The following is a 16,773-nucleotide window of genomic DNA, read 5'->3' on the forward strand; positions in this document are numbered from 1 at the left end:
GATTTGAATCTTGGCTCACCATGTTGTGGAGGATTAGTCCCTTTCAATAGTCCCAATCTTAATTTTTATTTTGGTCTTAAATATAAGACTCTAATACACTTTGTTTCTTGTATTTATCGATTTTTTTTTTTGAGATAGTCCTTGTACTAATGGTAGTTATAGCTAATAAACTTGATTAGCAATATTATTTTAGGAAAAACAACACTAATTTATACAAATAACTAATTTAACTTATTTTTTAATTTATTCAAATTAGTAACTAGTTCTTATATTTAAGGTGCGAGGCAGTACTTCTCTTTGTTCTTATTGGTATCTCATTTATAGTGGGTTTGGGCTTATCCACCAAGGACGGATTTGAAAACTTTTTTTAACAGAGTCTTAGTCTTGTACTGCTGGAGAATAAATCTTACAAAAACAAATGATAGGTTGATAATTATATATATATATATATATATATATTATCTTCAATGATAATTTCTTCCCATCTCTTTGAATTTTGAATGTTTGATAATTAGTATTGTAGCAGAACTCGAAGCCAAATTCAATCTCCGGTTTTTGCAGAAACTAGTGACTTCCAACCGGAGCAAATCACTAAGGGCATTATTACAAGTGAGCTAAGAAGCACAAGTCGTAGAGGTAAACTCTATTTGTTTCTCTCAAAAACGTTTTTTCCCCCCTTCTTTTTTCCCATCTAATTCTCTTTTAAATTCTAATGTTTTTAATTTAGAAAAGATTGACACTAACTTGGTTTAATAAACTTTTGTTGTTCTTTTAATTGGTTTGTTCACAATGTTAGTTCTTTAGTGTTTTTAGGCAAATGGAACCTCTGGTTGACCCTTTTTTATTCCATCTCCTTCTCTTTTATTAATGGTGTTAGGACTTTTTAATATTTATACTTATATTCTTTCCCATCCTAAATATAAGACTTATTTTGTACAATATAAAATAGGTATTACATTTAGAATCATATGAGTATTATTTTTTTACAACTCACTCACCCATTATATACTTTTAAGGGGTTCAAATTCACAACCTCATACATAAGAAAAAAAGTCTTAAATGAGGTATTTAGTGTCAGTTGGGATATGAATTAAATATAATTTATTAAAAAAATAATTAATTTAAATTATCTTTGCTTTCTAGGCTATTTATATTTATAAATGATTCCTGGTGATATATATCACTTGAAAAATATTAATCTGTAAGTGCAAATAAAGTAATATTTTAAAGAACGTAAAATATTTTGAAAGCATTATATGAAAGATGCTGTCCTTCCGTAGCAATTGAAAGAATCAAGTACTTACTAATATACACATGATATGAATTAAAAAAATAGAAAATTGATTTTTTTGGCGAAGGGAGAAATTAATATTATTATTCAAGTCAAAATTTACAACCCAAACCGAAAGAAAACTTCAAATAGAATGAAAGGAAATAAAAAAAATTAATTATAGTTGGATTGAATTCATGTGAAAGATTTGAATCTTATAATTTAAAAAAAAAAAGAATTTATTCTAATTGAGTTTAACAATTAGGGGTGTTCAACTGTGTCCCATCCCAGTGTCCCATTCCTGTCTCAGTCATTTTGAGATGGGACAGTTCCGTCCCAAAAGCTTTTGGGACGGGATGAAAGCAGGACGGGACGGGATGCGGGACGGGAGTGTCCCGTCCTAGTCCCGATCCCGTCCCAATATATTATCTTTATTTTTAGTTGTCATATATTTATTTTATTTACCACTGTAATAATATTTTGGTAATGATATTTATCAATTGTTATTTTTTATTTGTTTATAAGTTGTTTTTGTATGAGTTACATAATATTCTTTGTAGTAAATATTTTAGGTTTGTTTATTTTTGGTCTCTCATATTTACAAAAGACATTTTTCTTTGTTAATATTTTGTCATTTTTTTCTATTTTCCTCACATAGTTTTTATTATAAGTTTTTACATTTCTTGTATAGTTAGTTTTCAAATTAAAAAAATAAAAATTACAAAAAAAAGAAGAGATGGGATGTTCATATTCTGTTTCAGTTATTATTGGGACGAGATGGAATATGGGACAGAAAAGCCATCTCATTCCAATTACTAGGACGGGACTAGGATGGGGTCGTCCCCTCCCATTAACATCCCTAATAACAGTATTAAAATTATGATAATACCTACCCTGGATGCTCTCGCAAACTCCAACTAGCTCGTCATTTCATCATTTTTGACAAATATGATCTGTTCATTTAGTTCAAATAGAATAAGATTAGGAAAATGCAGGGGATGTTGATTGATCTTTAAAAGCATTTATTCGTCGCATATATTAGTACTTGAAATAAATAAGTACTCAATTCGCATTTATTTTAATCATAATTCAAAGAGAGTATTATTTACTTCATTTCTCAAAGTAGTAGAGCCTAAAGTATATATTTAATCCTTTAACTTTATATAAAATTTTAGTTTAGTTTATTAACTTTAAAAAGTATACTTTCAGTTTTTAACCCTAAAATCTTTAGTCTTAAATGGTAGTTTTTTGTAACAATCATTGTTGTTTTGAAAATTAAACTTAATATGTTGGTATTTAATAATTTTTTATCAATATTTAAAAACTCAATATCATCATTTTTTGTTAACAATTTTAGGATTAAAAGATTAAAAGTTTATTTTTTAAAGTTAAGGGACCAAAATGAATCTTGTGTAAAGTTAAAGAACTAAAAGTATACTTTAGCACTTCTGTAAACAAATTGACTTTCAGAAATTTAAAAAAATAAAATAAAATCTACGTAGTATGCATAAATTATTTTTTATTTTTACTCTCAATTAAATATTAGGTTGAAATACATAAAACTCTCCTAAACTTTAGGAACCACTTTCAGTACTCATCACAGTAATCAGTATCATGATAGTCATCAATTCTTACCCATTCAAATTTAATATTTAATATTTTTTTTAAAAACATTTTTCTTTAATCGGTACATAATATAAACTACATATAATCTCTTCACCGTAAGTTTTTTAAAAATGATTTTTTATTTAAAAAAACTAGTTGATAGCTTTAAATATAGACCATTAAGACTGTATCTAAATGGTTTAGATTTCATTGCTCATCACTGCAATAAGCATTGAAACTGGTTTTCTAAATTTTAGGTTAGTTGCACATCACCGATATACCATTTAAAAGCTTAAATTAAAAACCCTAATATTTTATGTTTTGACTATCTTTTTTTTGCCAACTATGTTTTGACTATCAACTCCACTACCATTATATCATCATTAAAGTTAATGATTTTTTACATGTTGTAATTTGTATATTTTTATTGCATATATCATATCGTTTTAAAAAATTAATATTTAGCGTTTGACATATAATTTTAATTATTTTATATTTTGGTATTTGAAAAAAAGATATGGTCAAATGAATATTTTAAATATTTTTAATTATTTATATTGTGCAAATATTTTATGTTAAATATAAAAATACGTAAAATTACATATCAAATGTTGAATATTATTTTTTAAATAAATATTGTATGATAAAAACTATAAAAATTATGAACGGGTGAAAATTGTTAACAGTAGGAGATTTAATAGTCAAAATATGAAACATGGATTCTTAATTTAAGGGGTGTTTGGGCACCCTAAAAAGTGCTTTTCCGAAGCACTTTTTTGCAAATCGAAATAAATTTCTTCACATATTTAGGAGGTGTTTGGAACACTCCATAATCACTTTTTAGAAGTACTTTTTCGCAAATCGAGACAAACTCCTTCACATATTTACTTCGTATACCGTAAAAGCATTTATGAAACCATGGTTTTGTTTTTACCCAAACACTCTCTTACTTCGTATACAGTAAAAGCACTTTTAAAACTATGGTTTTAATTCCATCTAAACACTCCTCTAAACTTTTAAAAATTAAGGGGGTGGTGGTCAACTAGCCTAAAATTAAAGAGGGTTTTGTGTATTTTAGTCTTAAATATTACAAGAATAAGTACATTTTTAAATATTAAGAGGGGGACAGGTAATTTACCTTTTTATATTTCTAAAAAATATATATTGATTATACCAAGAACTTCTATTGACACTTTGATTTATAGATCTATATTAAGGGAATCTAAAGGGGGGAAGGGGGAGAATCCTTAAAAAAAACACCTTGAAATCTTAAAATTTCAAGTCAATCTTGTTTACTATACCTTAACAGTAATTAGTTACTTTTGAAAAGCAAATGATAACATATTTTTATAATCATTCCTGATTTGGGATTTTAAAGTTTTAAAAGTATTTTTTTGAAATTTTTCAAAAATATAAGAGGCCAAACTATTACAATCCTAATTTAATTTACACATCTCAGAGCATCCTTGAATTTCAAAAGTTAAAAAAAAAAGTCACAATCAGAGCAAATCCCATCATTTTAGTAAAATAAAAATTATATAAATTTCAATATATTCAAACCTAGAGAAGTTTCAATAAATAATTAAGTTATCCAACAATATTTTTTTTATAATACATTTGGTGCATTAGGAGATTATTATTGATAGAGCTAGACAAATTAGACTAGACTAGAGAGATAAGCTCACCAATTCAAGAATCAAAATGTAACAGGATACTCAACGACTCCCACCACCAGCAAGTCTTACTTTACAAAATCAACTGTATATAAAATGTTTGCAAAGAGATAATAAAGAAGAGGAGAAACAGAATATATAATTACATAATCAAATTTTTATGGGTCATCACCTTTTTGATGTCATAATTGTAAAGGCTATATCTTTCCAACAATACTGACCATCCGATTCCGAATCACAATATATAGGATTTTTATATGAATCATTTAAATCTAATTTAAACATTTAGATCTCATTATAAATTTAGAATAATATTAAGCAATAAACGCCACAATGCTCATCGTAAATTCTCGACGATTCCTCTGAAAAACAAGAGGGGGTTGACCAGCGTGCCATATCAGACTAGTTTGCCCCAAATTTCAAGAAAAAGATATGTCGTATCCGCCATTAATGCCTTTCGTTCAGATAAAAAATTCAAACTCTTAGAGATATCGTAGTGGGGGATCCTCTATCCACTTCATGAAAATCAAGGAGAGGTGATTGTCATGAGTCTCACATGATTCAAAGGGCTTTGGCGCTCAAGAAGCCAGTCTTTTGGTACTCGGCTCTTTTTGTAGACTTGGGTTTGTAATATTGGTAATTTTGTTCAGTGACCAGTGTTGATAGAGAGCTACTCTCAAATGATTTTGATCGGCAAAAAGCCGAGTGAAGTACCATGTTGTGTAGCCACTAAAGATATTAGCTCTCGATAAGGTTTATTGTTACGAGTCCTACATTCTTCAAAAAGGTCTCCCACCCACGAGGCTAATTTTTTAGATTGAGCTCTCTTTTTGAACTTGTACTTGTAATAGTAGTTAAGTCATTAATTTTGTCTAAAAATGAAGTGAACTTCCAAATTTAGCCATATTTTTTACTATGAATTACATTCAAGAAGTTGAAGAAGTTGAAATTATAATGAAAATTTAAATAGAGGAATCTTGAAAAAATATTATTATCTCTTGATGACTTGGTGACTTATAATCAAGACCATATATATCTATTTTTTTGCCTTATAATAAGTGCCAGAAGAAGGAAGGCTTATTTGGTTAAACCTTTTAAGACGCCAATTATCCTTTTAAAACTCTTTCTTTGATTTTAATAATATACTACCTCTTATCTTTAATATAAGAGATAGTTAACTAATTTGAGTAGATAATAAAATTAGTTAAGTTAGTTATTTGTAATAAATAAGTATTATCTTCCCTAAAATACCTTTGCTACCATTTGATGAAACATTTAATATGTGTAACTACTGCAAAGACTACTTTTAAAAAGAAATAGATAAATATGAAAGATAAAGTGGATTGGAGTCTTATATGTATAACCAAATTGAATATCAAACTAGCTCTTATATTAAAGACCATAGGGAGTATTTGGTTAACATGTTGAAGCAAACTACTTTTGTATTACATTTGCAGAGACAAAAAAATTTTTCCTACGACAAACTAACTTTCACATTTGGCAAACTAAAGTTGTTTTAGACGTGCACATAGTTACAAAAGTCACTGTGATCTTTAATATCAGAGTGATTTTATGAGAACTCCAAGCTCATGGATCAAACCAGAGAAGCAAGTATCCTTAGACGAAAGCATCAAAGTTTTGATCTCAAAGATTCATCTTTTGGTATGATCGCCTTTCACTCTTCTCCTCATCCTACTTCCTTTTCTATATATTGTCTCATATGTTATCTCTATTTGCGATTTTCTATTTTATCACAAAAATAGAGGAAGGACAAAAAGTGGACTTGCAGGAGACAGTGAAATTAAGGCCTGAGATTGATCATAATGGAGATTCATTCCCTACAAGCAAGAGGAAAAGAGATCCTCAAAGGAAAGAAAGTGTAGGAAATGAACAAGATTGTGAATTTTCTCATAGGATTTTCGCATCAGATCATAATCAACACAGAAACAATGGAGTAATGGGTGTTGTAGTTCCCAAGAAGGCTCGTTCATCAAATAATTCAGTTCCGAGAAAGGTATGCACTTTAACTTACTTTTCTGTCATTTTTACTTTTCTAGGAAAAAATGGGGCACTTAGTACTAAGCTGCATGCTGCACAAATCTATTGGATTCCAGATGCGCCTCTTGAAGACATCCAAATCCTCTCCAGCAACTAAAGATCACATTGAAACTGAGATAGCTGAGCTTTTGTATGGGTTAAAGACCAGCAGAAATCAGGATACATCAGGAAAGATCGAGACAAATGGTGCGTATGGTAAGACTTCAATTTAATTCTTTCCAAAAGTATTAATTCTTATCAATCCATGGATGTTGGTGGTTTGAACATTGAGATCAAATACGTCGTTTTCTTCTTTCTTATATTGAATTTATTGCTTCTTACCGCTAACGAGTTTTACTTAAAATTTACTGATAGAAAAAAAGAAGGTTGATCTGGCTTCAAAGAGTTCAACTTCAGAGTTGGTTAAAACTGAAAGGGAAAAAGCTGATGATTATACTAACGGTCATGATACTAAACCATATGCTCCAAACAAGGACATTAAGCAAGTCAATTTGGAATCCATCGACCTGATGGTGAGAATATTTCTTATTCTGATTTTGATTACTTTCATTTGTTTTTCCTTCTAAATGTTTGATGACTTCCTTTGAACAGGCTCCTGCTTGTCCTACAGTGTTATCCCGAGAAACTAGAACTTCGGCACTAGAAGTAGAATTGGTAAGTAGAGTTAGAATCTAAATCGTTCATGACAAACTTTACTATATGCTGTGCACAACAACTTATCAAGGTTCTGATGCGAAAATATGGAAATAACATCAAGATTGAAGATAAGGAGGAGACGAAGATGGACACGTTTAAGAAAAACCAGGATGCAATAAAGATTGATATAAACGTGCCAAACAAGGATAATGGCATTTTGACAAACCACCAAGTGAACAAAACTGGTAACTTGACATATTTTTACTTTGTGGATTTGTAGTACCAACTCCCAACTTCAGTTCTTTCACAATTTATTGATTTACAGTCTCTCAAGTATAACTTGTTTCTTTTCTAGTCTCACCGGCATGGTCAAGAAATCTCCCTCCACCTGGGTATGAGATCTTTTAATTTTTTACGAATCTGTTATTTTCCTCATTCTGATGCCTTCCTGATTTGCTTTGCTATTGTTCAAGTGGATATTGCGACTTTTCTAAGAACAATATCTTTGATCAATAGATACGTCCAACCATCCTTGCGGCCAACTATGAAGACAGATAAAACCATAGGATCTTCATCAACAGCCCTGCAAGTATGGTCATTCCTACAAAAAACTTTTTCTTTAGCTATCAGTAATTAAGCTCTTGTATTTTTTACTCTCATGACCATCTCTATCAGAATCAGATACTGAACATTTTTGCGTAATTCAAACAAGTAGCTTGTGGATTTTGTACTTTCTCCACAGCAATCAAAGCGCTGTGCAAGCCATCATTACATCGCTCGTAACATATTCTTGCACCAACAGCTTTTAAGAGTCAATTCTAGCGCCTTATGTGGCACAAAGCCCAACAATGTTAATGATGTGCCGACTCTAGAAAGTCTACAAAATGATTTTCTTGGTGCAAAAAAGAATGCTACACAAGTGAAGAAGGAACTGGTTGTTTCAAAATTTCCTAGTCTTGGCACAAATAAAACCCCTGATGCTAGCAACTCACTGGATTCAATGCAAATGGAGCAAGAAGGTCCATGCATAAAGGTATGCTTTTGTCTTCTTTAAGCTTATGTATTTGGGTGGACAATATATTGAAAGTGATGTGCTCTTTTTTAAAAATGTTGACACAAGCTCGTGCTTTCATATTCTCTTTGGGCCAGCATCAACCATATTATTCAGCAACAGTAGTAACTAGTCATGCAAGAGGTGGGAACTCCAGTTGTGCTTTCTCTTCTAATAATTCCATCCGTTCATTTTCTACATCATTAGGTAACTATTCATATATCTTTGTCAACAGTTACTTCTACAATGATCTTTGGCCACCTAAATTTTGTAAATAATGAGTATTTTTGCCTTTTCATCAGTAACAGACGCAATCTCTGCTGCAAAAAATTCAAGTACCTCAATTGGCTTGTCATCATCTTCATCTCATAAGCAATCATGTGGTGTTCAAATTAAAGCCATTAACATGTTGTCATCTCCTGAACCACAAATGCAACAGTCTCATCCTCACATGCTCATGGCTGAGACATGGCAAGAGAAATCTCCATCTATTGTTGGTCAAAAGAATGTGTATAATCAAAACTTGACAATTCCAATTCAGCCCAAGGACTTTTCCTTCAGGTCATCTATAATATCAAATAGCAATGGAGGCAAGAAGCAAGAGGCTTTAAAGGGTGGTTTTGAGCTTGTGTCTTCTCAGTCATTTGCTATATCATTTCACAGTCAACCTAGTGTTGCTTGGCAAGGATATTATTCTGCATGGAAGACAAATACTGTACATCAGACAAGTTCTATCCATCAAGATGATGAAAAGAAAGTCAATTCTGGGAAATCATCAACCAGTGGGCCTACCACCCTTGTTTTTGATGACTCATCAAAGTATCTTAGCTTTGTGTTATCTCCTGAAAATGGAACTTGGCTAGATCATTCAATGGTTTCGACTACAATGACATCAAATGCCCCTCTTTTCGGTAATGCTTCGAGATCTCAACATTTGCTTCAGCTTCAAAAGCAACATTATGCGCAGCAGCAACAACAACTTCCCATGGCTACACAATATAAAGCATCCAACAATAACACTTCTGCCGCAGAACTTCCAGGCAATTCCTTTTTGTCCAAAAATTTTCCTCATTGCAACAGTTCTAGCCCTTCTTTCCATTCAAAGAGCTCAAGAAGAGCATTAGATTCTCAACATTTTCCCAAACCAAAAGTTGTTTCTCAGGAGCAAGGAAGAGTTTTAAAAGGTCATGCACAAATATCTTTTGGGGGAAACTATAACATTCCCACCATTGCAAGTCCAACATCATTTCAATAACAACCAATCTTCAGACATAACTTCTGCAAGATATCTACCTAATGGTAGCAACTCAATGACAAATTGCCAAGGAAGCAAAGTTTGTTCAACAGTTAGTGCTTTGAAGACTTGAGAGAAGCCATCATAATTCTTCAGTTGAGACTTGCCAAAAATCTTCTCCAACGAGAGGTTGAAATATTACAAGTCATATTTTATTGTGCATGAAGATGAAAAAGATTTCTCCGCAGACATGAAAGCGAATTCATATGGGGCACAATCATTTGAAATCAATCTTGAGGCAAGAAGGTAGAATCAAGGTGACTAATCTCATGTTTGGGATAGTAAGTCAGCTAGAGAAAGAATGATAATGAAAAGAAGGCAGGCTCCATGGGGGCCAAAAACATTGAAATTAAAGGAGGGACTACCATCTTTTCTTACTTATTTTGATTTGGTCCTGTTGGCTTCTTTGAAGGTTGCTTTGTACTCGATGGATTGAAATCATGATCACATATGGCTAATGTAATACTAATATGTAGATAACATAAAATTTTTCTTTTGTTGTGCCAAAAAATATATCAACACATTCAATTTGTTTTAACAGAAGAATATGCTTTTATTCTTTTCTATCCCCTCATTGTAGCATTACTGTTAAGAACTAGCAACCATTCTTATACCGAAGTGCAAATCCAAGAAGGGAAGGCCGAGATAAAACTTACCAAATTTCACTAATCTTTACAATTAGTTAATAAGTTCCTAAGTTTAATATCCAAATACCGGCCAAATTACTGCCCATAACACACACCATCACAACATCATTTTCTCTTGAATCCTCTTAGACTAGATATTTTAATGAGAATGGTTTAGATTCTTCATTAATAACCTCATCTACCTCATCAAGTTTATAAAAATATTCAAACTTCGCTTACTGAAGTTGTTAATTCTCAACATGATGTCTCCTTCGTTAGACTGATCAAAGACCAAAGGTCTAATCACTACAGTTTTCGTTTCTCAGCAAATTAAAAGAGAAAGAAACATAGCGGTTTAGAATTTTCTTTAATGATGGAAATTTACGATCTGAATGTCTGGCTAACAAGCAAAAGCATAACCATGGTTTGGGATCGTATCATCCAAACACTATACCTTTTTTGCAAAATCTCTTTTTGATTGAAAACCACCAGTTTGGGAAAAAGTAGCCAAACATTTTTGTCAAATCACTTTTAACTTAAAAACCATGGTTTGGATAAAAAACTTTGGTTTTCTATAAAGTGAATTTTTTTTTTTGGCTTTTGAAAGTGTAAAACTATGGTTTGAAAAATAAAAAAAAATAGATAAATATGTGAGACAAAACAGATTCGGATCTTATATTTAGAATCAAATTGAATATCTAATTAGCTTATATATATATATATATATATATATATTAAGGAGCCAAGGTAATATTAGCTAGTTATATTTTCATATATTATTTATTATTTAAAAAATATATAAATTTTAAAAATCTGTTTTTATCTAATTATCAGATTAAATTATGTCATTTTTAGTAATTTCCATATGAAAAAAATATTCTAATAATAATCATCTAAACATGCTCATTTTATCAAAATCACTTTTTTCACAAAATTTATTTTTTCAAAATCTATTCTCAAAATATATTCTTTCAAAATCTATTTTCTAAAAACTATTTTCTAGGGAGTGTTTGGATAAAACCAAACCATGGTTTAGAGAATAACTTCTGAGAGAAAAGTTGTTTTTAAGAATAGATTTTGGAATAATAGATTTTATAAAAGAAGTGATTTTGAGAAAAGTTATTTTTAAGAATAGTTGTTATCAGAAATACTTTTTATATGTACAAATTACTAAAAAGGACATAAATTAATCTGATAATTACATAAAAGATAGATTTTATAATATAATTTTATTTGAAGTAGTAAATTTGCTAATAATTTATTTTTTACTAACATAATAAATAATATATATAAAATGTAATTAATAAATAATTAATATGTATATATGTATTTATAAAATATAAGATTAAATATGTTTTTAGAAAAATGATTTTTTTTGCAAACAAAAAATATTATTTTGCCTTAAAGATTTTAAACATGAAATCCCATAACATTTTTTTACAACTAGTTCTTTTTCAACAACATACTACCTTCGATCTTTAATATAAAAGCTATTTTGATATTTAATTTGGTCCTAAACATAAAATCCTGATCTGTTTTATTTCTCATATTTATCTATTTTTTTAAAATAGTTCTTGTAGTAGTTGTATATGTTAAATATTTTATCGAATAGTACTTCTAGGTAATACACATTATTAGAAAAATATTTAAGGGAACAACAATTAATTATTATAAATAACTAACTGAATTAATTTTCTTAATCTATTCAAATTAGTTGACTAACTTTTATATTAAGAACTAGAGTTAGTATTACAATGTAAAAAAAAAAAAAAGGATCATATTTTCAAAAAGCAACATTTTTTTGCTTTTTATGAAACCATGATTTAGATAAATCAAATTATGATTTGGGAATCAAATTATGGTTTCATAAAAATGTGAGGTGCTTGACAACTTTTTGGGCCAAACCATGATTTGAGCTCCAAAAATAATTTTAACAAGTTTGCCAAACGCCTTCTTAAATTTTGATTTGGTTCCCACCCAAACTAACTAGAGTCTTTTTACCTGAAAATTTACAACAGTGAACAGAAGATCTTGCAAAATATTCAAATCACGAGCGGGGGCAGAGATTTGGATTTTCTTTTAGTATATAATGGTATTATATATACATTTTGCTCCCCGGAAAACTTAACGTCAACCGAAAAATATACTCAATAATTGCTATGGATATTGAAAGCGTATTTATTAAATGAATCTACTAATAAAGGTCTTATTGATTCTTTGTTTAGGAATTGCACATATTCGAAGATATGATATTTTGATAGAAAACATTCTATATTTTAAGAATCACAGTCCTTTTTTTTTCGCGGATTCCTGAAAAAGAAAATATAATAGTTAATCGTATTGCTAAAACTTTACTTAAATGGCCATTCGTATTCTGTAAGCACAAAATCTATACTTCCCAACGTCTACGAATTTTTTTACATAATTCACTAAAGTTATAAAAATTTGGATCATTTGGTACACTAAGGTTGTATGTTTGTAGTTCATATTCGAATTGAATATTTTCTGAGAAATCAAAATAGCGAAATTGTTGTTAACAAAATTTCAATACCCCACAACAAGATAGATGATAATTTTCTCAGTGCTTTGAATATCATGGTTTATATTGCTAAGAACTTTATCACAAATATGACAATTAATTATTTTTATGCCTTAAAATCTTGATGGGCACTTAAGAAAATAATTAAAGGTCCATGTTTCTTTTTAACAATATATTTTAATTTTTTTAATAAAAAACAATTATATTAGATAGCAAAAGGTAAGATGCTTAAGATACAAGTTAAACAGAACAGTCCCATGGATACAACCCTATGAAAAATAAGGAGATGACATGAGAAACTAGAAAATGAACACTGTTCAAGATTTCTTTTGTTTTTCTTTTTTTAAATTAAAGGGATAAGCACTAATAACTTGAGATTACAAGCAAGATCGAATTTGCAACTTCCCACTTACATGAGCAAGCCAAAGTTGTGATGCATCCTTGTATCAAGAAACTTGCAGCCAATGCACAAAACAATCAGAAAGGGACGCTGATAATAATGATAAGAAGAGGAGTAAATTGAGGTCTATAAAATGACCTATCTGAGACATGCTGAGTAAAAAGTCTCACAAAATAATGTTTGAAGTTTCTTCAAAGTGATTTCTTGAATCATGCAAGTACCCTGTTGGAAAAGAACTTGATAATATTTAGCCCTTTTTTACTTGAACTTTTTGAACCATTGAATCCATAATTCAAAGGATGCTAAACATTAAGTAGAAACAGAAGGCTGATTGGAAAGAGAAGAGGATAGGGCCGTTGACAAATATTGTCTAGAACATTCATGTGACCATGAAATAATTGAGCTACAAGGATTGGAATTAGATATCTCAACACATTTATATTATATTAGATATATAGATCTACATGTACATGTGTGTGTATTATAGTTTGTTGGAAAAATTAGAAAAAATCCTTGATTGAAAATTTTATTAGCAAAAAATATCTAAACCAAGGTACCGATATTTCATGGGTGCATAATGTGACCAATATTTTGCGTTTGTAAACATTTATGAAGTCCTTCGACATTTTTCTCCAATTTTCCTGATTTGTTCTATGTTTGAGGTGACTAAATATGTCTTCAACCCCCCCCCCCAAAAAAAAAAAACACTGTTTTGTAATCTCGATTCTCCTCATGTAAACATCCTGGCCTCACACCCATATGATCACGCGCAAATAATTCTCCCCACAAGTTGACACTTCTTCTATCAGATATTTGGCAAAAACTTGCAAGTACAAACAAGACAGAGGCATTAAAAATTTTATAGATACTCTACAAGCCTCTTAAACAAAGGTTCTTATACAGTGCTCATCCTATTGCCCAAAGATTCCCTCGTGCTGCAGATCGCAATCCCCGGGCAATCCATTCACTAAACAATCCCCGTCTCCGCGGCCCAGCCCTACCTCCACGAACCCAGATTCCAATCGTTAGAAGGACTTTGGTCTACTTGAAAATCACTCCCTCCCATCATAAATAGAAAGGTTGAATAAATACTAAATCTTATTTATAAGCTATTCTTAATATATTTTATCAGAATTACAGTCTTAAAATTTAACAATTTTTAAAGGGAAAATTTCACTGTAGGACCGCACAAGATAATTAATCTCAAAGAGCCCCCAAAACTTTCTGAAACTTCACTGCAGGACCAAGGGGCCAATCTGATATTAATTCCACAAACGAAATGACGACACCGCCCCTAGTAGAAGGGAACAAGTGCGGGAGAGTGCATTTGCAAGGGGAACTAGCCAATTTGCAGAATAAATACATATGTTCACACGTGGAATCAGTCCGTTCACATGTGGACTGGTTCACCTGATGAATGCATCCGTGAGGGAACAAGTGCGGAAGAGCGCATTTGCAAGGGAAACTAGCTAATTTGCAGATGAAATACATATATTCACACGTGAAATCAGTCCGTTCACATGTGGACTGGTTCACCTGATGCATGCGTCCATGAGGAAACAAGTGCGGGAGAACGCATTTGCAAGGGGAATTAGTTAATTTGCAGAATAAATACATATATTCACATGTGGAATCAGTCCGTTCACATGTGGACTGGTTCACCTGATGCATGCGTTCGTGAGGAAACAAGTGCGGGAGAGCGCATTTGCAAGGGGAACTAGCCAATTTGTAGAATAAATACATATATTCACACGTGGAATCAGTCCGTTCACATGTGGACTGGTTCACCTGATGCTAAGGGTAGTGGCGTCATTTCGTTTGTGGAATTAATATCAAATTGGCCTCTTGGTCCTGCAGTGAGATTTCAGAAAGTTTTGGGGGCTCTTTGAGATTAATTGTCTTGTGCGGTCCTACATTGAAATTTTCCCATTTTTAAACTTTAATCTTATTCAATATGCACTATACCTTTTGAATAAAATTGTATGTTAATATAGAAAATTTAATAATATGACTTGTGGGACGAAAATAATCTCCTCTCCTTGCATCATGAATAGGACTAAGAGGAGTAATTTATGGATATTAACAAAATCAGTAAAATTAATTATTTTTAATAAATGTGTTGGTTTTCGTAAAATACAATTTTTATCATTATCCTATTAATGGAAATCAATTTAATCTCTATAGTTGTGGTTAACTTTGATCGAAATTTTTGCTATTATCAAGTATCATTACCAGAGATCAGGGACACATCATCTTCAAAAACTTTGACCAAAATAACCAGGAATTATATGAGCCAAATCCTCCGTCATTTTTCGTATCTACAATGCAGCCACATTTGATAACTGCTATCAGGGGCAAAATTGTTTCAATGGTAAGGGGCTAAATGCTTGTGGGAACGGCGGTGTGATTCTTTGAAAGCAACTTTTCAATAATAATTTACAGAATATAAAATAAGTATGTGAGAGGAGTTTTATCTTAAATTTCATAAATACGACTAAGGTTGAATTTAAAGGGGTTTGATTGAAAACATTTAAACTACAAACACTTAGTTAAAATTTGATAGAAACCATAAGGACAAAAAAAATCAATTTTACCCAAGAGTAATGTAATTCTTCCATATCGCATGCCCAAGCAATACAGCAGATTCACATGATTATAAGAAACGAGGGAAAGTAGGAAGAATTGAATGGTCCAAATTGAAGCAAATTTAAACGGCAAGAAGATACGAGAGAAACTATAATGAGAAACGGACAAAAGAGCATGAATATGGAGTGGCAGTGCACTAAAACAGCGGAATCTTAACTTCCCAACGACGACCGCACATTTGCCATCCCCACATTTGCCCCGCTTGCGCTGAAAAGTAAACTCTTTGAATAAAGTCATTTGGAAATTTTCTCCCTTTTTGATCTATCTCTCTCTCTCTCGAATCTTTTGTTCTTTTAACTTTAAACGCTTCCTCTCAAACCAGACACTTCCGTGACCCCACTTACTTCCTCACCATCAATTCCTACTTCCCTCTATTACCTCATATGCATTGTCCCCACTCTGTTTTGCATTATTAATTTCCTTCTTTTCCTGCTCTTGTTCGTTTCTGCGCATTGACGATAGTTGAGAAATGTTCATGGATATGAGCGTTTGCTTTTATAGGGTAGGTTGATTGTCTCAATCTTAAAAGTTAAAAGAGATAAAGTCATACTTTCTTTGGTACTGAATGCATGAAGTAATTAATTGAGGGCTTTACCTCAATCCACTTTGGTTATGAAATTTATAACATGTTTTTTAACTATTCTTTTAATTACATTTATTAAGGAGTTTTCAATACAAACTACCAAAAAAGTGTTTTAGAAAATCAACATCAATTTTTTTTTATAAATAATTAATTAAATTAATTTTCATAATTTCTGCTAATTTCCTTATGTAGCATCGAGTGAACAAAATAAATTAGATCATAGAGAAACTCTTACAACTCATGTTGTCTTTACTGCTGTTCTTCTGCCTTATTAAGACCATTTTTCAAGTAAAAAATCTCTTAATTTTAAGTGTATTGCAGAAACCAATTAATCCCACATTCCAATGCACAAGCTCAGCAATCAACATTACAGATAAAACCAATAGAAAGAC

General features: G+C 31.1%; 1 protein-coding gene across 2 annotated transcripts; it reads left to right on the forward strand.

Moving 5' to 3' along the window:
• Positions 1-560: 560 nt before the first annotated feature.
• On the forward strand, positions 561-10,125 carry LOC114756533 (protein TIME FOR COFFEE-like). Of its 2 annotated transcripts, none has more exons than XM_028945474.1 (12): positions 561-636; positions 6,112-6,210; positions 6,312-6,562; positions 6,663-6,801; positions 6,961-7,118; positions 7,198-7,260; positions 7,364-7,487; positions 7,598-7,634; positions 7,759-7,831; positions 7,958-8,275; positions 8,392-8,500; positions 8,596-10,125. In XM_028945474.1, exons 2-12 carry the CDS (start codon positions 6,138-6,140, stop codon positions 9,546-9,548), a joined length of 2,298 nt encoding a protein of 765 aa, XP_028801307.1. In that variant the 5' UTR covers positions 561-636; positions 6,112-6,137; the 3' UTR covers positions 9,549-10,125. The 2 variants fall into 2 exon arrangements, with proteins under 2 accessions (XP_028801307.1, XP_028801308.1); XM_028945475.1 differs by having other exon boundaries at positions 6,663-6,792.
• Positions 10,126-16,773: the final 6,648 nt, after the last annotated feature.

This window comes from Neltuma alba, unplaced genomic scaffold, assembly GCF_004799145.2.
Source record: "Neltuma alba isolate B1F8T4 unplaced genomic scaffold, ASM479914v2 tig00010421_pilon, whole genome shotgun sequence".
Classification (NCBI taxonomy): Eukaryota; Viridiplantae; Streptophyta; class Magnoliopsida; order Fabales; family Fabaceae; genus Neltuma; species Neltuma alba.

Excerpts from the sequence above, each read along its gene's own strand:
- LOC114756533 (XM_028945474.1), top strand. The coding sequence starts at position 6,138 with ATGGATCAAACCAGAGAAGCAAGTATCCTTAGACGAAAGCATCAAAGT. Across the intron at positions 8,276-8,391 it reads AAGAAGGTCCATGCATAAAG|CATCAACCATATTATTCAGC; the intron begins GTATGCTTTTGT and ends TCTTTGGGCCAG. Across the intron at positions 8,501-8,595 it reads TTCATTTTCTACATCATTAG|TAACAGACGCAATCTCTGCT; the intron begins GTAACTATTCAT and ends CCTTTTCATCAG.